Consider the following 14,927-nt stretch of genomic DNA (forward strand, 5'->3'; position numbering starts at 1 on the left):
GTCTGCCTGATCTTAGGGGTAATGTTGTCTGGGGCAAAAATTACCACCTGAGTTTTGTCTGTGTTTAGTTGTAAAAAGTTGTCTGCTATCCATTTGTTAATGGAGGCTAAGCAGTTGTGAAACACGGACAGTTTGTCTAACCTATGAGGACTAAAGATAAGTATAATAGGACTTCCTCAGCATAACAATGATATGATATTCCTTCAAAGCCACCGATAATCTTTCCAAGAGCAAGCATTTACAGAATGAACAGCAGAGGGCCGAGCACAGGGCCTTGGGGCACTACCACAGGACAAAGGAGCAGAGTCTGACATAAATGGTCCTATGGACGCAGAGAAACTCCTGCCTGAAAGATAAGAGCAAGATCAGTCTAGTAATGCCCACAGTTGTTTTCAGTCTATCAAACGCTGCACTGAGATCTAATAGGACCAGCACAGAACATTTACCCCTACCGGCAGCCAACAAAATAAATAGAAGTCACCTAATTAGAAAATGAAACTACCCGGAGTGCAAAGTAGTCTCAGTATAACTGCAGGTGTTCTGTGAAGGTTTAGAGACATCTGAGAACAAACAGCACCATGAAAATGAAGGAACACAGCACACAGGTGAGGTCAAGGAGAAGGTTTAAGGCAGGGTTAAAACAAGAAAACCTTCACATCCATAATTAACATATAGTTAAGGACCAGCTCTGGTTCTCCTTTGTCTGAGTGGTTATCTTGTTAGAACTAAACTTTTGGACTTTTCATGATCTTTTCAGAACTCACTCTGGACAGTGGCTGAGCTCACATTGAAAATGATCCAAAGTGGGGCAGAAGGGGTTTAAATCCAGCTTAAAGTTCTCCAGGAAAGCTTAGTGGGACAGTTACAACCCAAACCCTACTGGGCAAACTCAATCTGTTGTACAATGTTATGTAATGTTATTAGAAGCTCTGCAACTGTTTCCTGCATTTACTGTGTTTGCTTCGCAAATTGATTATTTATGGATTTTTTAATATCTGAAATGTGTCTCATTGGTCTAGACGTGCATGCCTGAAGGTGGCACAACGGTTCAAGGATTGCTGTTTTTGCTGTGTTCTTACCTCGCTTGGCAACAATTGGGATTAGCCTACATGGCTCCAAGGTAACGCTCTTCGCTGATCTGGCCGTTATGTCAGTGTCACACTAACCTACAGTTGTAGTCCTGGAGGGAAGGACAGGCCAGGGCTTTAAACCTGGCCTTGTCTTCACAACGCCTACTTTCACTGTCCAAACCGCCCAAAGAGTAACAGTGAAAGGTATCTAAACAAGGAGCCTGTCACTGTATCCACATGGCCAATTTGTTAAAGGGTAAGAACAGCAACACGCTGTACTCATTCTCTAAATGCCTCCATATGACCACCCACCACATTCGCAGCAGCAAAGATCAACACCAAATGGCAGCAGACCTGCAGGCTGTTGCTTTTCAGATAGTCCCACTGACTTAGATGTCTTCTGCTATTTACACTTAGAGGAGAATGTCAGTGGATATTTCTGCAGCCTCTCCCTCTTTAAGCTGACGATGAAAGACAACCTGTTTGCCTTAAGCTTAAGACCTTTAGATGACCACTGAGATTCTATGTGACAGCTACATATGTGTTTGTCTCTTCCTACTATTACTGCCTCGGTAGCACTCTCATAATCGCTGCATCGTAGCAGCAGGGATTTGCGATTATAGATTTCATACCAGCTGCTGGAGCCCTCAGTGACGTTGGCTGTCAGATAGAGTTCATGAGAGGGGTTCCTAATATGGTGAGCATGGTTATTTATCAGTGCCCTCTAACCTTTGGATTCCACTGCCTGGCCTTCGCACACATGCATAGTCAGAAATCACCTCTTGATACTAGAGAGCCGAAGGGCGTATGCGCATAACTTTATTGTAAGGACATTGTTCTTGAAAATATGACTCTTTTTTTCCCTTTCAAAGCAAAGCCATTGCATTTTAAAACAACATGTCTGTATCTGACTGGAGGTTTGCACAAGGACTATTGATCTGATTAGCAAATTTAAAGCCTAGTTTCTGGCATCAAATCAATGCCTAAAGCTCTCTGACTAGTCAGTGCAGCTCCAAGAGTAGTCTCAATGCAAGAAGCGTCCTAATTAAATCCCCTATGATGTGTAGAAATAGGTTTGTTTAAAAGGAAATTATTCTAAAAGACCAAACTACTCAGCGGTTGAATTTAAGTTTGTTTGATCGACGCTTAAAGAGCCGATTCAGAACAGTTATCAACCAGTTTGCTGTTTGAGAGGACAGAAAGGCGCTCGCTCGCTTTCTGGGGCTGATTCCTAGTGCGTTTCCGTTGCTGCTGGCCCTTTAACAAGCACGCCTGGCAGCCTTGATTGAAAAAACTGTGAATAAAATCCAGCCATTCATAAAAATAGGACCACGTCGTCTTGTGATTGGTCAATCATCATCTCATGAATAAGGCAGAAACGAGAGAGACGCTATTGGCTCGTTCTTTGACGGGCAGGCTGAAACCACCAATCAGCGTGCCTCCTTGCGTGCCGCTGCAGCGCAGGGGAAAAGCACCGGGCCATTGACGAAAAAGCTCAGTCAGGTTTAGTGATTCGGAGTAGACGCTTCAGTAAAGCAAGTGCGTAGACGGGTACAGCGGCTCTCGACACGTTGTACATTATTTGCTGGATATTTCTACAGCCTTTTCCACACACACAAGACGTTTATACACAGCAAAAAGGTAGGCTACAATGCTTAATGTCCGAGAGACGTGTTTCTGAACCTATTTTTCTAGCTTCGTTGTTGTTGTTTTTAATAGGATATTTAGACCGTGAATAAACACAACGCTGTCTGATTCAAATGTTTTCACTCTGGAAACCGGTTGTTGTCGACTTGAGTGATCGGAACGTGCTGTGTTTTAATCCTACGTCCCCGTGTTCGTTTGCGAGTGTTGGCTTTGGTTTATCAGCGGCTGTTTATTTATTTTTATTTTTTTTATTTTTTTTTATGAATGGACGGGTCAGTCCCACCCACCCCGCCACCTCCGTGTTGTTTCCACACGGATCCAGTTTCACTTCATTGAAGAAAACAAGAGGGGCCGGGTGGGGGAGGGGCGGGGACCGGTGGGGTGGCTGCTGGGGTGAACTTCGGACCCCCACCGCCACCATCGGCTGAAGTTTAGCTGAGCAGCGGGCGTTTGTTCTGGCCGCGAGACCCGGTTCTGAGCGCCGCCCGCCCGGACCGCCTTTGAGGACTGTGTCGCACTTTGGGCAAAGCTGCGGTTCGGTCCCAAACGGATGCTTAACTGCACTGAGGCTTGCGTCTTGACTACAGGACGGGTGTAATTTAGAACTGCAAAGGACGTGGGCGGTCTGATCTGGACTTAGTCTTCAGAACCCTGTCTCATTCCTAGTCACCCCAGCTCGCCGGGTGGCTGTGTTTGGACTGTCCCAGATGGGGCCCCGCGCGTAAAGAGCCGCGTTAAGGCGCGTCAGACCCGGACCTCGACGGTTTTCGTGTGAAGGGAGCAGGAGATCCGAGGCGGTTCTGGGACCTACCTGTGTTCGCCTGGTCCGGTATTATTTGCACTGGCAGAGCGAAAACGTGTCTATAACAGCAGCTAAAGTGGAGCTGAGTGCAGCCTGTTTACACTGCTGTGTGGCTTAATGTCCCAAACCACAACACTCTAACAGGAATTGTTCCCTTATTTCTTTCTGATAGTTTTTTTTTTTTTTTTTTAGTTTCTCTTTTTCTCTTGGGTGCCATCAGATGTGGCCCACCTCCAACAGCTCCACGCTGAGACGGTTCACACCTGGACAGAAGTGTCCTGTTTCCGTTCTGTCGCCGCACCGATCAGACTTTCCCTGACCGATAACCGTTGTCCGGTTTTCCCTGAGGTCCGACTGGCCGATTCCGATTTGTTTTCCTCAAACGAGGACACAATGTGCCATCAGATTTCGAGAAGTTGTCGTGGCAACTGCAGTAACTAAAGGAATCAACAGAACTCTCAGGTCTCTAACCTTTTAGCTGAAACATACTGAAACTTGGGAAAAGTACAACAAACACACGCCTTAGAGGCTTGAATGCCAGGAGCCTGTCTCAGAGGCTCTAAATGCCCAAAACACAGGGGCATTGCTCTTATTGGTGGGTCATAAGAGTTGTTGATCATTGTAGCAGAAATCTGTCTAGTAGTGGCAAGGGTTTATATATTTGAGATTTTGTAATAGTCCCAATCAAGGCCAGATCTGTTCTGAAATTCAACAATGATTATTATTATCAGCTCCATGCGGTTGGATGGGAAGCAATATTGGATTTAACTTCCACTGCTTTGAACTAGTGCTTCGGGTTCCTTTAAAACCCCAGCTGACCCGTTCTGGTCTCATACCATACAACAGTCCAACCAAGGAAGATATGTTCTGCTAACGTTCCTGCTGGGAGCACTGTGCCAGTGGTTCCTCCGTTCGGTGTCTGCCATCATTTCCAGGCGGCGCCGTCCATTGACAGGAGCTGGAGGATTGAGTGGTGTCGTTTACGGCATGTTTACGGGAGCGGGGCTTCTGGTCCTGCCAGTTGTGACACTGGCCTTGTCACCCAACGCCAGCCTGGGGCCTCTAGGAGCCGTTGATCAGCTCCCTGACCCTCTTCTCTCTGTCTAGTTGAGGGGATTTGTGATGTGGTGCGTGGCACAGATTCTGCTGGACTGGAAGCCTCCTTCCCAGTGTTTAAGCAAACGTGGCCAAGCTGATTAGGGCGGAAAGGAGCTGCTGCAGATGGCCGCCATGCACGGCGCTGCTTATATAACTGCGGTCCACGTGTTTCTTGGTGACGGCACACTTACGCCGGGCCACTTCCCTCGCTGTTCAAAGAGCAGCTCCATGCGCACGTCGCTCTGGACTGGGTACAAGAACATCTTGGTAAATTTGTTTCACTTCTTTTTTTTTTCTTTTTTTTAGCTCCCACAAAGCAGATCCAGACGTGGTTGTCTCCGCCCCCCTGTAACGTCGGACCTATCCCCCGTCCCTCTTGTCACGCAGATAGCATGGACAGATTCTATGACCAGCAGGTCCCATTTATGGTCCCGCCCAGTGTAAGTGGACACGCTGCGCCGCTAGACTCTCAGATCTGCACCTCCACTGATGGAGGTGGCATCTCCTGCTGCCGGTCCTCATGTTTTTCCATTTCTTCCTGTCCAACAGCAGAGCTCAGCCGCGGACGAGTCGCCCAGCAGTCGGCCACTGAGCGACAGGAAGAGGAAGTTTGTGGACACAGAACTTGCTCAGGACACGGAAGGTGAGACCTCTGATGCGAGTCACCCGTTTCATGTTGACGGTGGATGACTTGACGTTAACACCAGTCCCCCTTTCTGCTTCCAGAACTCTTTCAAGATCTCAGTCAGCTGCAAGAGATCTGGATCGCAGAAGGTAGGAAGTTCAGGATCACGGCATCCTCTAGTAGAAACCCTCTCTTGCCTCTCAGTGCTTTGGTTTAAAGGTGTAGCGGACGATCGAGTTCAGGGGGGGTCACCTTATCTATTGGTTGTCCCACATGCCAATCATTGTGATGCGCTCACCTAACGGCAGTGTGCGTGTACGCTCCTTGTTATTTTTCTGCTGCTGGCTGCACATGCGCCCTTCTAGTGTTTTTATATCCGGTTAGCTTAGCGGTTAGCTTCCGTGTTAGCCGTTCATTGTAGCTCTGCTGCTTTCACTGGCTCATTCCGAATACCCTTACAGAGCAAAGACTCTTTAGCCAAAGCGGAAATGCGTCAGTGGTCGCTATGATAAGTGCTGTCCGAATAATGCAGCCAGTAAGGAAGGAGGTAGGAAAATTAGCCTGTATGCTCCCTTACACAGCTAGTTTTGCCTATGAAATACACAACGTCCCTTACTGTGCTGAGAACCCTTTAGATATCCCATAATTCTTTGTGTCACATGATGTAAATCAACGAAAGTGTCCGAAGAGAAGAGATTGTGCACTGTGTAGTTCATATTCGGAAGGCTGTAAGCCTGGATTTGACTTGCATCTTCTATGTGCGTTTCCGTCACATAATGATGTTGGAGTTAAAGGCTATCCCAATTCGGCGCAGCAGTCCGAAGCTCCTTTCCTCCCCATGATAGTTCTCATTAGCCCCATTTACACTACCCTTGTTAAACTGAGCCGAGCCGAGACCAGTCTGAGCTTGGATCAGTTAACCAAGCCTAGACGACCGTTTACACAACACGCTATCCCGGTTCCTTGGTTTCTCCTCGCCTCCTAGTGACGATCTGCGGTACTGCTGCTCTCTGGGATTGAAGGCAGGACAGAGCAAATCAAAATGGCGGCACCCGTAACATTCAGGATGTCATGGTTAGACCGAGTCGGCTTTTGGGACGTGGATAAGACAAACGTCCCAAAAAAACGTCTAAGAAGGATTTACAGACGCAGGAAACAATGACAGACACTGAGGTTCATCACACTGCTAAGCAGAATCATCACTGGAAACCGTGTGGCATGGTAAGGAAGCTAGTATTATTATCAATGTCTGAAATTTGTCTGAATGGAGTGTGAATCGGGACGTGCAGCCGGAAAAAACGCGGACAGTCAGCTGACTGTAAGCGTATGACGCGGTCTGCTCATGCGCTCTTCGTTATCAGATAACCGGGATAAAAAAAAAACAGTACGAGACCTACTCAGGAACTGGTCTGCACTTAGCGCGGTCCAGTTATGTCTAGCGTGGTCCAGTTTAGTCTGCTAACCATTTACACAGAGTTATCTCGGTTAACGAGCTAAAAAAGTGTAGTGTAAACGGGCCTATTGTTGACCCCTTGAAAGGTCAAGGAGCTAGGAGCTATAAGGGTATTCAGATGGAGCCAATGTATACTTTGAACATAGATTTTTCTTTTGACGCGATCCCCCTGAGAAGCAGAGGTACGATGGTGTTGCGCATGCATAGGTATTCTAGAAGGGACTTTTCCATTTCTTAACTACGTTTACAGAAAAATCCTCCACTATACCTTTAAAATCTTCCACTGGGTGCAAAATGGCTGTTTGTTAAAGTTTAACTGGGTTAGAATAACTCTGTTTTATATATATATATATATATATATATATATATATATATATATAAAAATTTTAGTTAGCAAACAGGTCAAAGTCCTTTTAGAGGACAATGTGCTGATTACAGCAGTCTAAAGTAGTCCCAGGTGTTTCTCAGCTCCGGTGGGTGGTTTGTTGACATCTGTGGCGTCTTTCTCTGTGTCCCCAGCCCAAGTTCCAGACGATGAACAGTTTGTCCCAGATTTCCAGTCAGAGAGCTGTAAGTACCTGGAGTCACTCCATCTCTGCATGTGGGCCCTTTGTGCAAGGCATAGAGCTCTCTGTTTTTCCTTCCCCCTCCCTCTGTCTCCTCCATTTTGAGTTTAATCAGCCGATTGGCATGGGGCATCACATGAGCCAAGGTCCTAATCTGATTTCACGTTTTTTTCTCACTCAACCCCCCACCCCACCTCCGGCTGCTGCTGCTGTAGAAGTAGGCTAGATTCCAGTGGTTAGAGCTGCTTCAGCACAGTCCTGACCCCGAACACCCACCCACCCACCCCTTCCTTCGCTGCACCGTTCTGTGTGAATCAGAACCAGTGCAGGTTAGTTTGACCTCCCCGCCCATCCTCTGTCCTTCTGAGTTTATGTTGTCATCTGATGGAGGTGAGGACAGGGTGCGGCTGTGTTGGTACTGGTTAAGGCTGAGCAGCAAACCGTCCCTTAGCGTCACACCCCTGTTTGTGTTTGTATACGGGGCCCTCCGCTAGGCTGCTGGCACTGCTAGATCCACACTGAGTGCAGGGAGCTGAGTGTGTAGGGACGCTGGGCCGTTCTCCTCAGCCTTGTGTTTCTAGAAGTGATCAGGGACTGGTTTCCAGTCACAGAAACTGCTCGAACCTCTGGACACAGATTTGAGCTAATTTTAGCTGATTCAGAGGGACTATAATTAACATTTAGATGAATGTTTCTAGCCTTCGTGATCAGATTCAAAGATCATCTGTTGGGGTTAAAGGAGGGTCTGTCAGGGCGGATCAGAACCATAAGGAAGCTGTTCTCACTCCCGGTACCCGTTAAGTCCGTCTGTGATGAACGAGCCTCTCACCGTGCTGATGTGCTTCTGGGTGTGAACTTTGTTTGTTGACCAGCAGAAGAAGCAATTCTAATCTCCCCATTACTTCCACCTCGGTGCGAGGCGCTGACCCTGGGGAGCTTAGCAGCACACGCTGGCTCCACTCTGATCCATCAGCCTGCTGGATAATTCATTCAACTCCTGCAGCTCTCTGCTGTGGGATCCAGTTTCTCCTTGGCTATTATGTGGCGCCCCGGAAGCTGCAGCTGATGCACAGAAAGCTGCATCCAGTGTCTAATGGTTACAGCGCACAGGCAGAGAATCAGGCCGTGCCATTAGATTACAGCCGCTCTGATTCGTGGCGACTGGCACTAGCGAGCCCTGATGGGGGTCAGAGGAGAACTCTGATAGCTCCTGGATGTGCAGCACGGCTCCTGCCGTGCTGCCTTGCTGTGCTGCTTGTTTTCAGAGCAGTCAGCTGGGAGCGGCGCTCACGATGAAGAACTGCTGAGCGCCTCTGTCAGTCAGGGGAACACAGACGCTGTCCATGCATCCGTTTCTCCACCAATCTCAAACGTGCCTCCGATAACATCTGTTTATGGCTTCCGCTGGCTGAAATCTAATGCTCTTCCTCATCTCCTGTGTAGTGATGTTTCATGGACCTCCACCGGCCAAGATCAAACGAGGGCTGACTTCCACACAGGATCTGTCTCCGTGCCGGCAGGACAGGAGTCCCATGCCCTACGGAGAGAAGTGCCTTTACAGCTATAGGTATGCAGGGATTCCACCAGCAGTGTAGCCTGAACGCAGCCGGCTGTCGTCGGTGTTAATCACTTCATGTCTTCATCCTCAGTGCCTGCGATGGAAAGCCGGCCCCTGGATTCAAGCCATTAACTCCACCCTCTACACCGGGCTCACCTTGTGTCCCCACCAGCACAGCACTAACACAGACGCCCCCTCCTCATTCCCACGTGGCCAACCAGACCCCAGGGCTACAGCCTCCCAACCAGCAGACTCTCCCCATTCACAGCCCCCCCTTCGCCGTGCCCTGCGTGCCCCTGAGCCAGGATGCAAGCAACTTCTCAACCGAGCACAGGTGAGCTGCCGCAGCCTCGGCCTGTAACGCTTCTTTAAATGTCTCTGAGAGCGCTTTCTTCAAAACAGATGTCCACCCCTTCATGTTTAGGTTCCAGAGGCAGATGTCAGAACCGTGTATACCTTTCCCCCCGTCTGAGAGCCAAAGCCGCCCCCAGTTCCTGCCGCAGCCCCCCAGCAGCGTTAGCAGCAGCCTGCCACATGACGGCCGCCCACCATACCACAGGCAGATGTCAGAGCCTCTGGTGGCCGTGCCTCCTCAGGGCTTCAAGCAGGAGCTCGTCGACCCTCGATACGGCGAGCAGGGCGTGCCCACCATGGGCCCCCCGCGGCAGCCTGCGTTCCTCCCCATGGCCATTAAACAGGAGCCTCGTGACTTCTGCTTCGACTCCGGTGAGTAGCGCTGTTCTGACTGCGGGCTTTGTGCGGTGTGTGGGGGACGGTGCGCAGGCAGCGGGGGAGGAATGTTTGTTCTCGGCTCCGACACATGACTGTGAGTTTTAGCATGTGGTAGTGGCCTGGACACACAGGTGCTCATTTCACATGTTGCCTGTCCCGCCGCAGTCAGCTGGGCCCGCTGGAGGGTGGGTGTTTTAGGTCGGCAGAAACCCCAGAGCAACAAGTGAATTGGTGTAAAACCCAGGTGCAGGGGAGCTGAGCCGTCCCAGAATAGATCTAGGCCGCTGCCTCAAAGGGGAAGATCTCTGCTCACCTTGAAACGGTATCCAAGGGCCCACATGGTGCCAGGCCTCCAAGAGCTGTAACAAGCAATCCAAACAGAGGCTGGAATAATTCAAACAGGCCAGAGGGGCTGGCGGCGTTTTGTTGGACCCCAACGCCCACTGGCCCAGCTGTTGAGCTGCCCTGCTGCAGTATCCTTCCCTTTCTTCATTCCCCAATGCTTCTCTGGCCTTTGTCTCGCACTAGCTCTGACAGGTTGTGCGCTGCCCTGTGATGTAATGACAAATCCTCTTATGCTCTTATGGCCTTTAAATACCCACGTCACAACAGCCTGGTGTCTCTAGATGGAGGGAGCGCAGGGCAGGCCTGCTGTCCTATGAGCGTGAGTGGTTCATGCCTGGGGCTCTCCGTTTTACAGGTCATCACCAGGAAGAATGGAAAGGGGGAAATGTGATCACTGGTTGGCCTATCAGCACACAGGAAACAGCAGCTAGTGTGTGTGGGGGGGGGGTCGTCGCTTTCTGATTGTCATTGAGATTTAATACAGGGAGGATGGTGCTAATCCTATTTAGTTTCAACACTCAGAAGACATGTGAAGGCTGCTGTGTGTGTGTGTGTGTGTGTGTGTGCGCGTGTGTGTGTGTGTGTGTGTGTGTGTGTGGTGTAGGTGGTCGTGCAAACAATCAAGCCTCCTTGTTTTGAGCCTTTAATCCCAGGCAGTAACTTTGTTCTCCCGTCCGCTTTGTTTCCAGAAGTGCCTAACTGCCAGTCATCCTTTGGGAGAGCAGGGAGCTTCTACCAAAATCCCCACGAGGGTGAGTTGAGCCCTGTTGTTGCCTCTGTGTCTCAGAAGTGTGGATTATTTCATTAGGGGTGTCTTCTATGACCCTCAACCTGGTGACTTATCGAGCTGCTGAAAGAAGCGCCGTCAGCAGCGTTCGTCAATGAGCCAAAGTGGAGCATTTCTGTCACGTCAGCATTTGGCTCCCCGCCCCTGGGAAGCTGCTCCATTTAGTGTGCAGCTAGGCTCTTTAGCCTGGATGTACACCGTGTCTGCTGGGCCACCTTCAGCTAATTAATGCCGCCTTTCTTTTGTGTCGTTTCAGGTTACTCGTATGACAGAGATTCCCAGCTCTACTTTGATGATACGTGTGTGGTTCCTGAAAGGTTAGACGGTAAGAACCGGGTCTGTTTTTAGGCAGGCTCATGCTAAGGACTGATACAGCCCTGCAAAAGTATTACTGGCCATTTGAACATTTTCATTTTTGTCTGGTTGCACCCACGGACGTGTTTCTTTTAGGGCCAAACACAAAGAGGTTCAGGATTGTAAAGTGGACTAACAGTGATGAATTGAATTTAGTTGGGTTTGATTTAATGTCAGCATCAATGGAGCTGTTCCGATTCTGACCTCAGTTGTCGAGATGTTTAAAGCAGGGTTAGGTCTTAAAACAACATGCCAAGCTTTGAGCAGCTCCCAGAGCTGTGTTCAGTCCATCGCCTGAACACAGAGGGAGGAGGGACCAGCTGCAGACCTGTCAAGATGTGGACCTCCATCTAAGCTGACGAGGAGAGCATTAATCAGAGGAGCAGCCAAGTGGCTCAGTGGGACTCTAGAGGAGCTGCAGAGATCCACGGCTCAGGTGGTGGAATCTGTAGTAATTTGTAAGGCTGACCTTTATGGAAGGGCGGCGAGGAGAAAGCTGTAAGATATTCTCATTTGTGTTTGCAACAAGCCATGCAGGGGAGCCAGCGAACATGGGGAAGAACTCATTCAGAGTGCTACACTGGCACCGCCGTTACCCTGACCACATGGTCCCCATCATGAGCGACTGTGGAGGTGACATCATACTGCAGGGATGGTTTTCTTCAGCAGGGACCAGGAAGCTTTGTCAGTGTTGATGGATGGAGGTGACTACTGGGCAGTCCTGGATAAAACCCGTTGCAGGCTGTAAAAGCCCTGGGGTTGGGTTGGAGGGCCCCCTTTCAGCAGCACAATGGCCCTGAGAGCACTACAGTGGTTTGATGGAAGCATATCCATGGGTTAGAATGGCCTAGTCTTTGTTCAGACAGGGGTCTAGTCAAGAAGTTTAATTACAGTGGACATGTCAGAAAGATGTGCTACTCTGTGTAGATCTAACGCACACAATAACTAGACTACAGGGACATTGGAGCGGTTGTAACATGGCAAAAAGAGCTGGTTGGACACATTTGCAGGGCTGAGTATGTTGGATGTCTCTAACTATGCATAATGAGCAGCTTGAGAATTTGTTCTCCATCTGGTATGAATGTCTCACCAAACTGTGGCTGAGCTGCAGAACATTTCTGACTCACTCTCGTCTTGTTTTTCCTCCTTCGTCGCTCTTTGCAGGGAAAATAAAGCAGGAGCCCTCCGCTTATCGGGACGGCCCTCCTTACCAGCGCCGCGGCTCGCTGCAGCTCTGGCAGTTCCTGGTCACCCTGCTGGACGACCCAGCCAACGGACACTTCATCGCCTGGACGGGGCGGGGCATGGAGTTCAAGCTCATCGAGCCCGAGGAGGTCGGTGTCGGCTTGGGGCGGCCACCTTTCCCCCTACCTGTGAGCGTCTGAGACTTAAGTGTGTCTGCTTTCTGTCCTCCTCTTGTATGCCAGGTGGCGCGCCGCTGGGGCATCCAGAAAAACCGACCCGCCATGAACTACGACAAGCTGAGCCGCTCGCTGCGGTATTACTACGAGAAGGGCATCATGCAGAAGGTAAAGGCACGTTCCTCCCTCCTCTGGTCCAGCCTGGAACACTTCGTAGTGTTTTCTGTTGCCTGGAAGATTCCGCTTGTCTTACGCTCACATCCAAAATGTCTGCTGCTCCTCAGGTGGCGGGCGAGCGGTATGTGTACAAGTTCGTGTGTGACCCTGAGGCCTTGTTCTCCATGGCGTTCCCTGACAACCAAAGGCCTAACCTGAAGGTGGACCTGGACAGCCTGCCGGGCCTGGAGGACGACACCGTGCCCCTCTCCCACTATGACGACGGCGCCTCCTACCTGCTGGACACGGGGGAGCAATGTGCGGCCGCTCTGCCCTTCCCCGACGGCTATGGCTACTAACGGGCTGCACGTGTCATGATGCACAACACACACGTACATGCAAACACTCCCAAAGTTTTCTCCTCATGCCCGCTCTGAAAATCCAGAGCTGCAACCGCTGAGCTCCCTGGAGGGGAAGCCCGCTGCTCCTTGTGGGTTCCCTCTCGTGCTCCCTGGAAACCCCTCCTCTGAAACCTCTGGAAGCTCGCGGACGAGGGAAGAACCTGAGCCGGCTCCTCTGCTGCAAGGAGAGGTCCCTGAAACCAGGGTGGACTGGACTCTGTAGCTGCAGAGCTCTCCAAAGCAAGGCGAGGGCTGTCTTGGCCATGGAGACCAAACAACGCAAGCTCTAAAGGCCGGCAGCTTCGAGTGGACCGCCAGATGCTCTCTGTACCAGACTGCAGGAGCCGTTGTCTGTCTGACGTTGTGACAATCCGTTTAGCAGCAGCCAATCACAAGATGGTTCTGATTCAGCACTATTCTCTCTAGAGTTGCCTTTCTGGGTTCCCCTGTTTTCATGTCGCCACACATCAGTGAAAGGGCTCCAATTTGCATAAAAACAAGCGTACAGACGGGTTTGTCTCTGTAGATAGTACATCCTTTCTAACACTCCAGCTGTTCTCGCTTGTCTGTCTGGGCCTCACCGGACCTCGGGCTTGTGGGTCGGGCTGCTCCGTTATGTCGGCGTTTCATTCTGTGTAAGATGTTTTGTGCTGAACTCCAGTCCCGGGAACTTCTCGAGGCTTGCGTTTCTCATTGTTCTATATAGGTGCTTGCCGTGTCGTCTGCGGCGTTCTCAGTCCTCTAATGCGGCGGTACGCCGGGGGCATCGGGGAGCTGCATGCATCCACAAACGGCGGGGCAGAAGCGGTCCGCTGCGGACCCCTCTGTGGACCTCCACTTCTCTGCATGCTGGGATCAGTCCTCCGACGGATCTCTTTCTCTGGAGTTGGACAAAGACATTTGTGATATTCCTTTCCTTGTCTTTTTGTTTCTGAATTCTGGCAAAGACAAACTTATATAAAGTCTATATTTTTTCTATTTGGCTGCATTGGTTCTGGTTTTAAAGTGTAAGCTGTAATAAACATGTTCCTGTCCTGATGACGCTGTCCCTGCTGGTCTTGTCTCTGGGGCTCGGTTCCGGGTTGGAGAGTGTATGTGAACGTGCTGTGTTGCTCTGAGACTGTATGAGGATGTGTGAAGTTCACCGTGAAGCTGATCTGGTACGGCCTGGACGCCCAGAGGACCTGCATCGGTACCTGCTTCAGCTCCACCCACCCCCGATGCGTTTGCCATCCTGCTGAGGTTCTGATCATCTGTGCTGGGCAATAGAAAAGCTCCTTAATGCTTGACTGCCTCCAGAGCTGCGGTGTTTCATCTTTTGTACCCTCTCACTCCTGCCAGCGGTCAGCTGACTGACTGCTCGGGCCTGACTCGCCTGGTGTCTGAGTCACATGCCTCTCCTCACTGCTGTTTCTACATTACTGGGTAAACGATTACTCTTTCATGCCGTGGCAAAATGGGTTCAGGCGGCGTCTGCTGAGCTGCAGTTTCAACCGCAGCTCATACAGTCCTGGACTCTAAGGGCAAGAAGATATGTGTTTAGTTGTCTTGATGCACTCATCTGCGTAGCTTCTGTCTACTTGCACCATAGAGCTGATAAGAAGGGCGAAACATGTTTTGAAGCTGATGAAATATTGAAGAGTTGAAGAATAGGAGTTGCCTGAGAACAGAGTAAGTCATAAATATTGAAGCATCAAAGGCAAGTGCTTGTGTAGAAGGTTAAAGAGCAATTTGTGCTGAAGGCAGCGAACTTGGACTCAACTTAAAGATTGGGCCCCCCAGATTTCACAACTTGGTTTTTTTTGGTCTTGAGCTACGAGAGGCAATCGTGTCATAACACCACCTTTAATGTGACAGAATAAATGGGGCCCACAGGGGAACGAGTCCACTTGACTTTTGCCACGTTAGAAAGCATCACGTCATTGGTACGTAGCTCAGGTTTGTTTTTGCCACTCGCCTCCTCGCTAAAAAA

At 50.1% G+C, this 14,927-nt stretch overlaps 1 protein-coding gene across 2 annotated transcripts; it reads left to right on the top strand.

Moving 5' to 3' along the window:
- Positions 1 to 2,473: 2,473 nt before the first annotated feature.
- etv5a (ETS variant transcription factor 5a) lies at positions 2,474 to 13,994 on the top strand. 2 transcript variants are annotated; one of them, XM_036138808.1, is made up of 13 exons: positions 2,474 to 2,711; positions 4,924 to 5,057; positions 5,170 to 5,260; positions 5,344 to 5,391; positions 7,215 to 7,265; positions 8,705 to 8,828; positions 8,911 to 9,153; positions 9,244 to 9,545; positions 10,586 to 10,648; positions 10,940 to 11,008; positions 12,202 to 12,371; positions 12,465 to 12,566; positions 12,683 to 13,994. In XM_036138808.1, the coding sequence occupies exons 2-13, from the start codon at positions 5,010 to 5,012 to the stop codon at positions 12,911 to 12,913; spliced, it is 1,542 nt and encodes a 513-aa protein (XP_035994701.1). In that variant the 5' UTR covers positions 2,474 to 2,711; positions 4,924 to 5,009; the 3' UTR covers positions 12,914 to 13,994. The 2 variants fall into 2 exon arrangements, with proteins under 2 accessions (XP_035994701.1, XP_012713179.2); XM_012857725.3 differs by having other exon boundaries at positions 2,476 to 2,711; positions 5,167 to 5,260.
- The last annotated feature ends 933 nt before the right edge of the window (positions 13,995 to 14,927 follow it).

Source organism: Fundulus heteroclitus, chromosome 7 (genome assembly GCF_011125445.2).
Source record: "Fundulus heteroclitus isolate FHET01 chromosome 7, MU-UCD_Fhet_4.1, whole genome shotgun sequence".
Classification (NCBI taxonomy): Eukaryota; Metazoa; Chordata; class Actinopteri; order Cyprinodontiformes; family Fundulidae; genus Fundulus; species Fundulus heteroclitus.

Coding starts and splice junctions, on each gene's coding strand:
- etv5a (XM_012857725.3), top strand. CDS start 5,010: ATGGACAGATTCTATGACCAGCAGGTCCCATTTATGGTCCCGCCCAGT. Junction 5,058..5,166: donor CATTTATGGTCCCGCCCAGT/GTAAGTGGACAC, acceptor CCTGTCCAACAG/CAGAGCTCAGCCGCGGACGA. Junction 5,261..5,343: donor ACTTGCTCAGGACACGGAAG/GTGAGACCTCTG, acceptor TTCTGCTTCCAG/AACTCTTTCAAGATCTCAGT.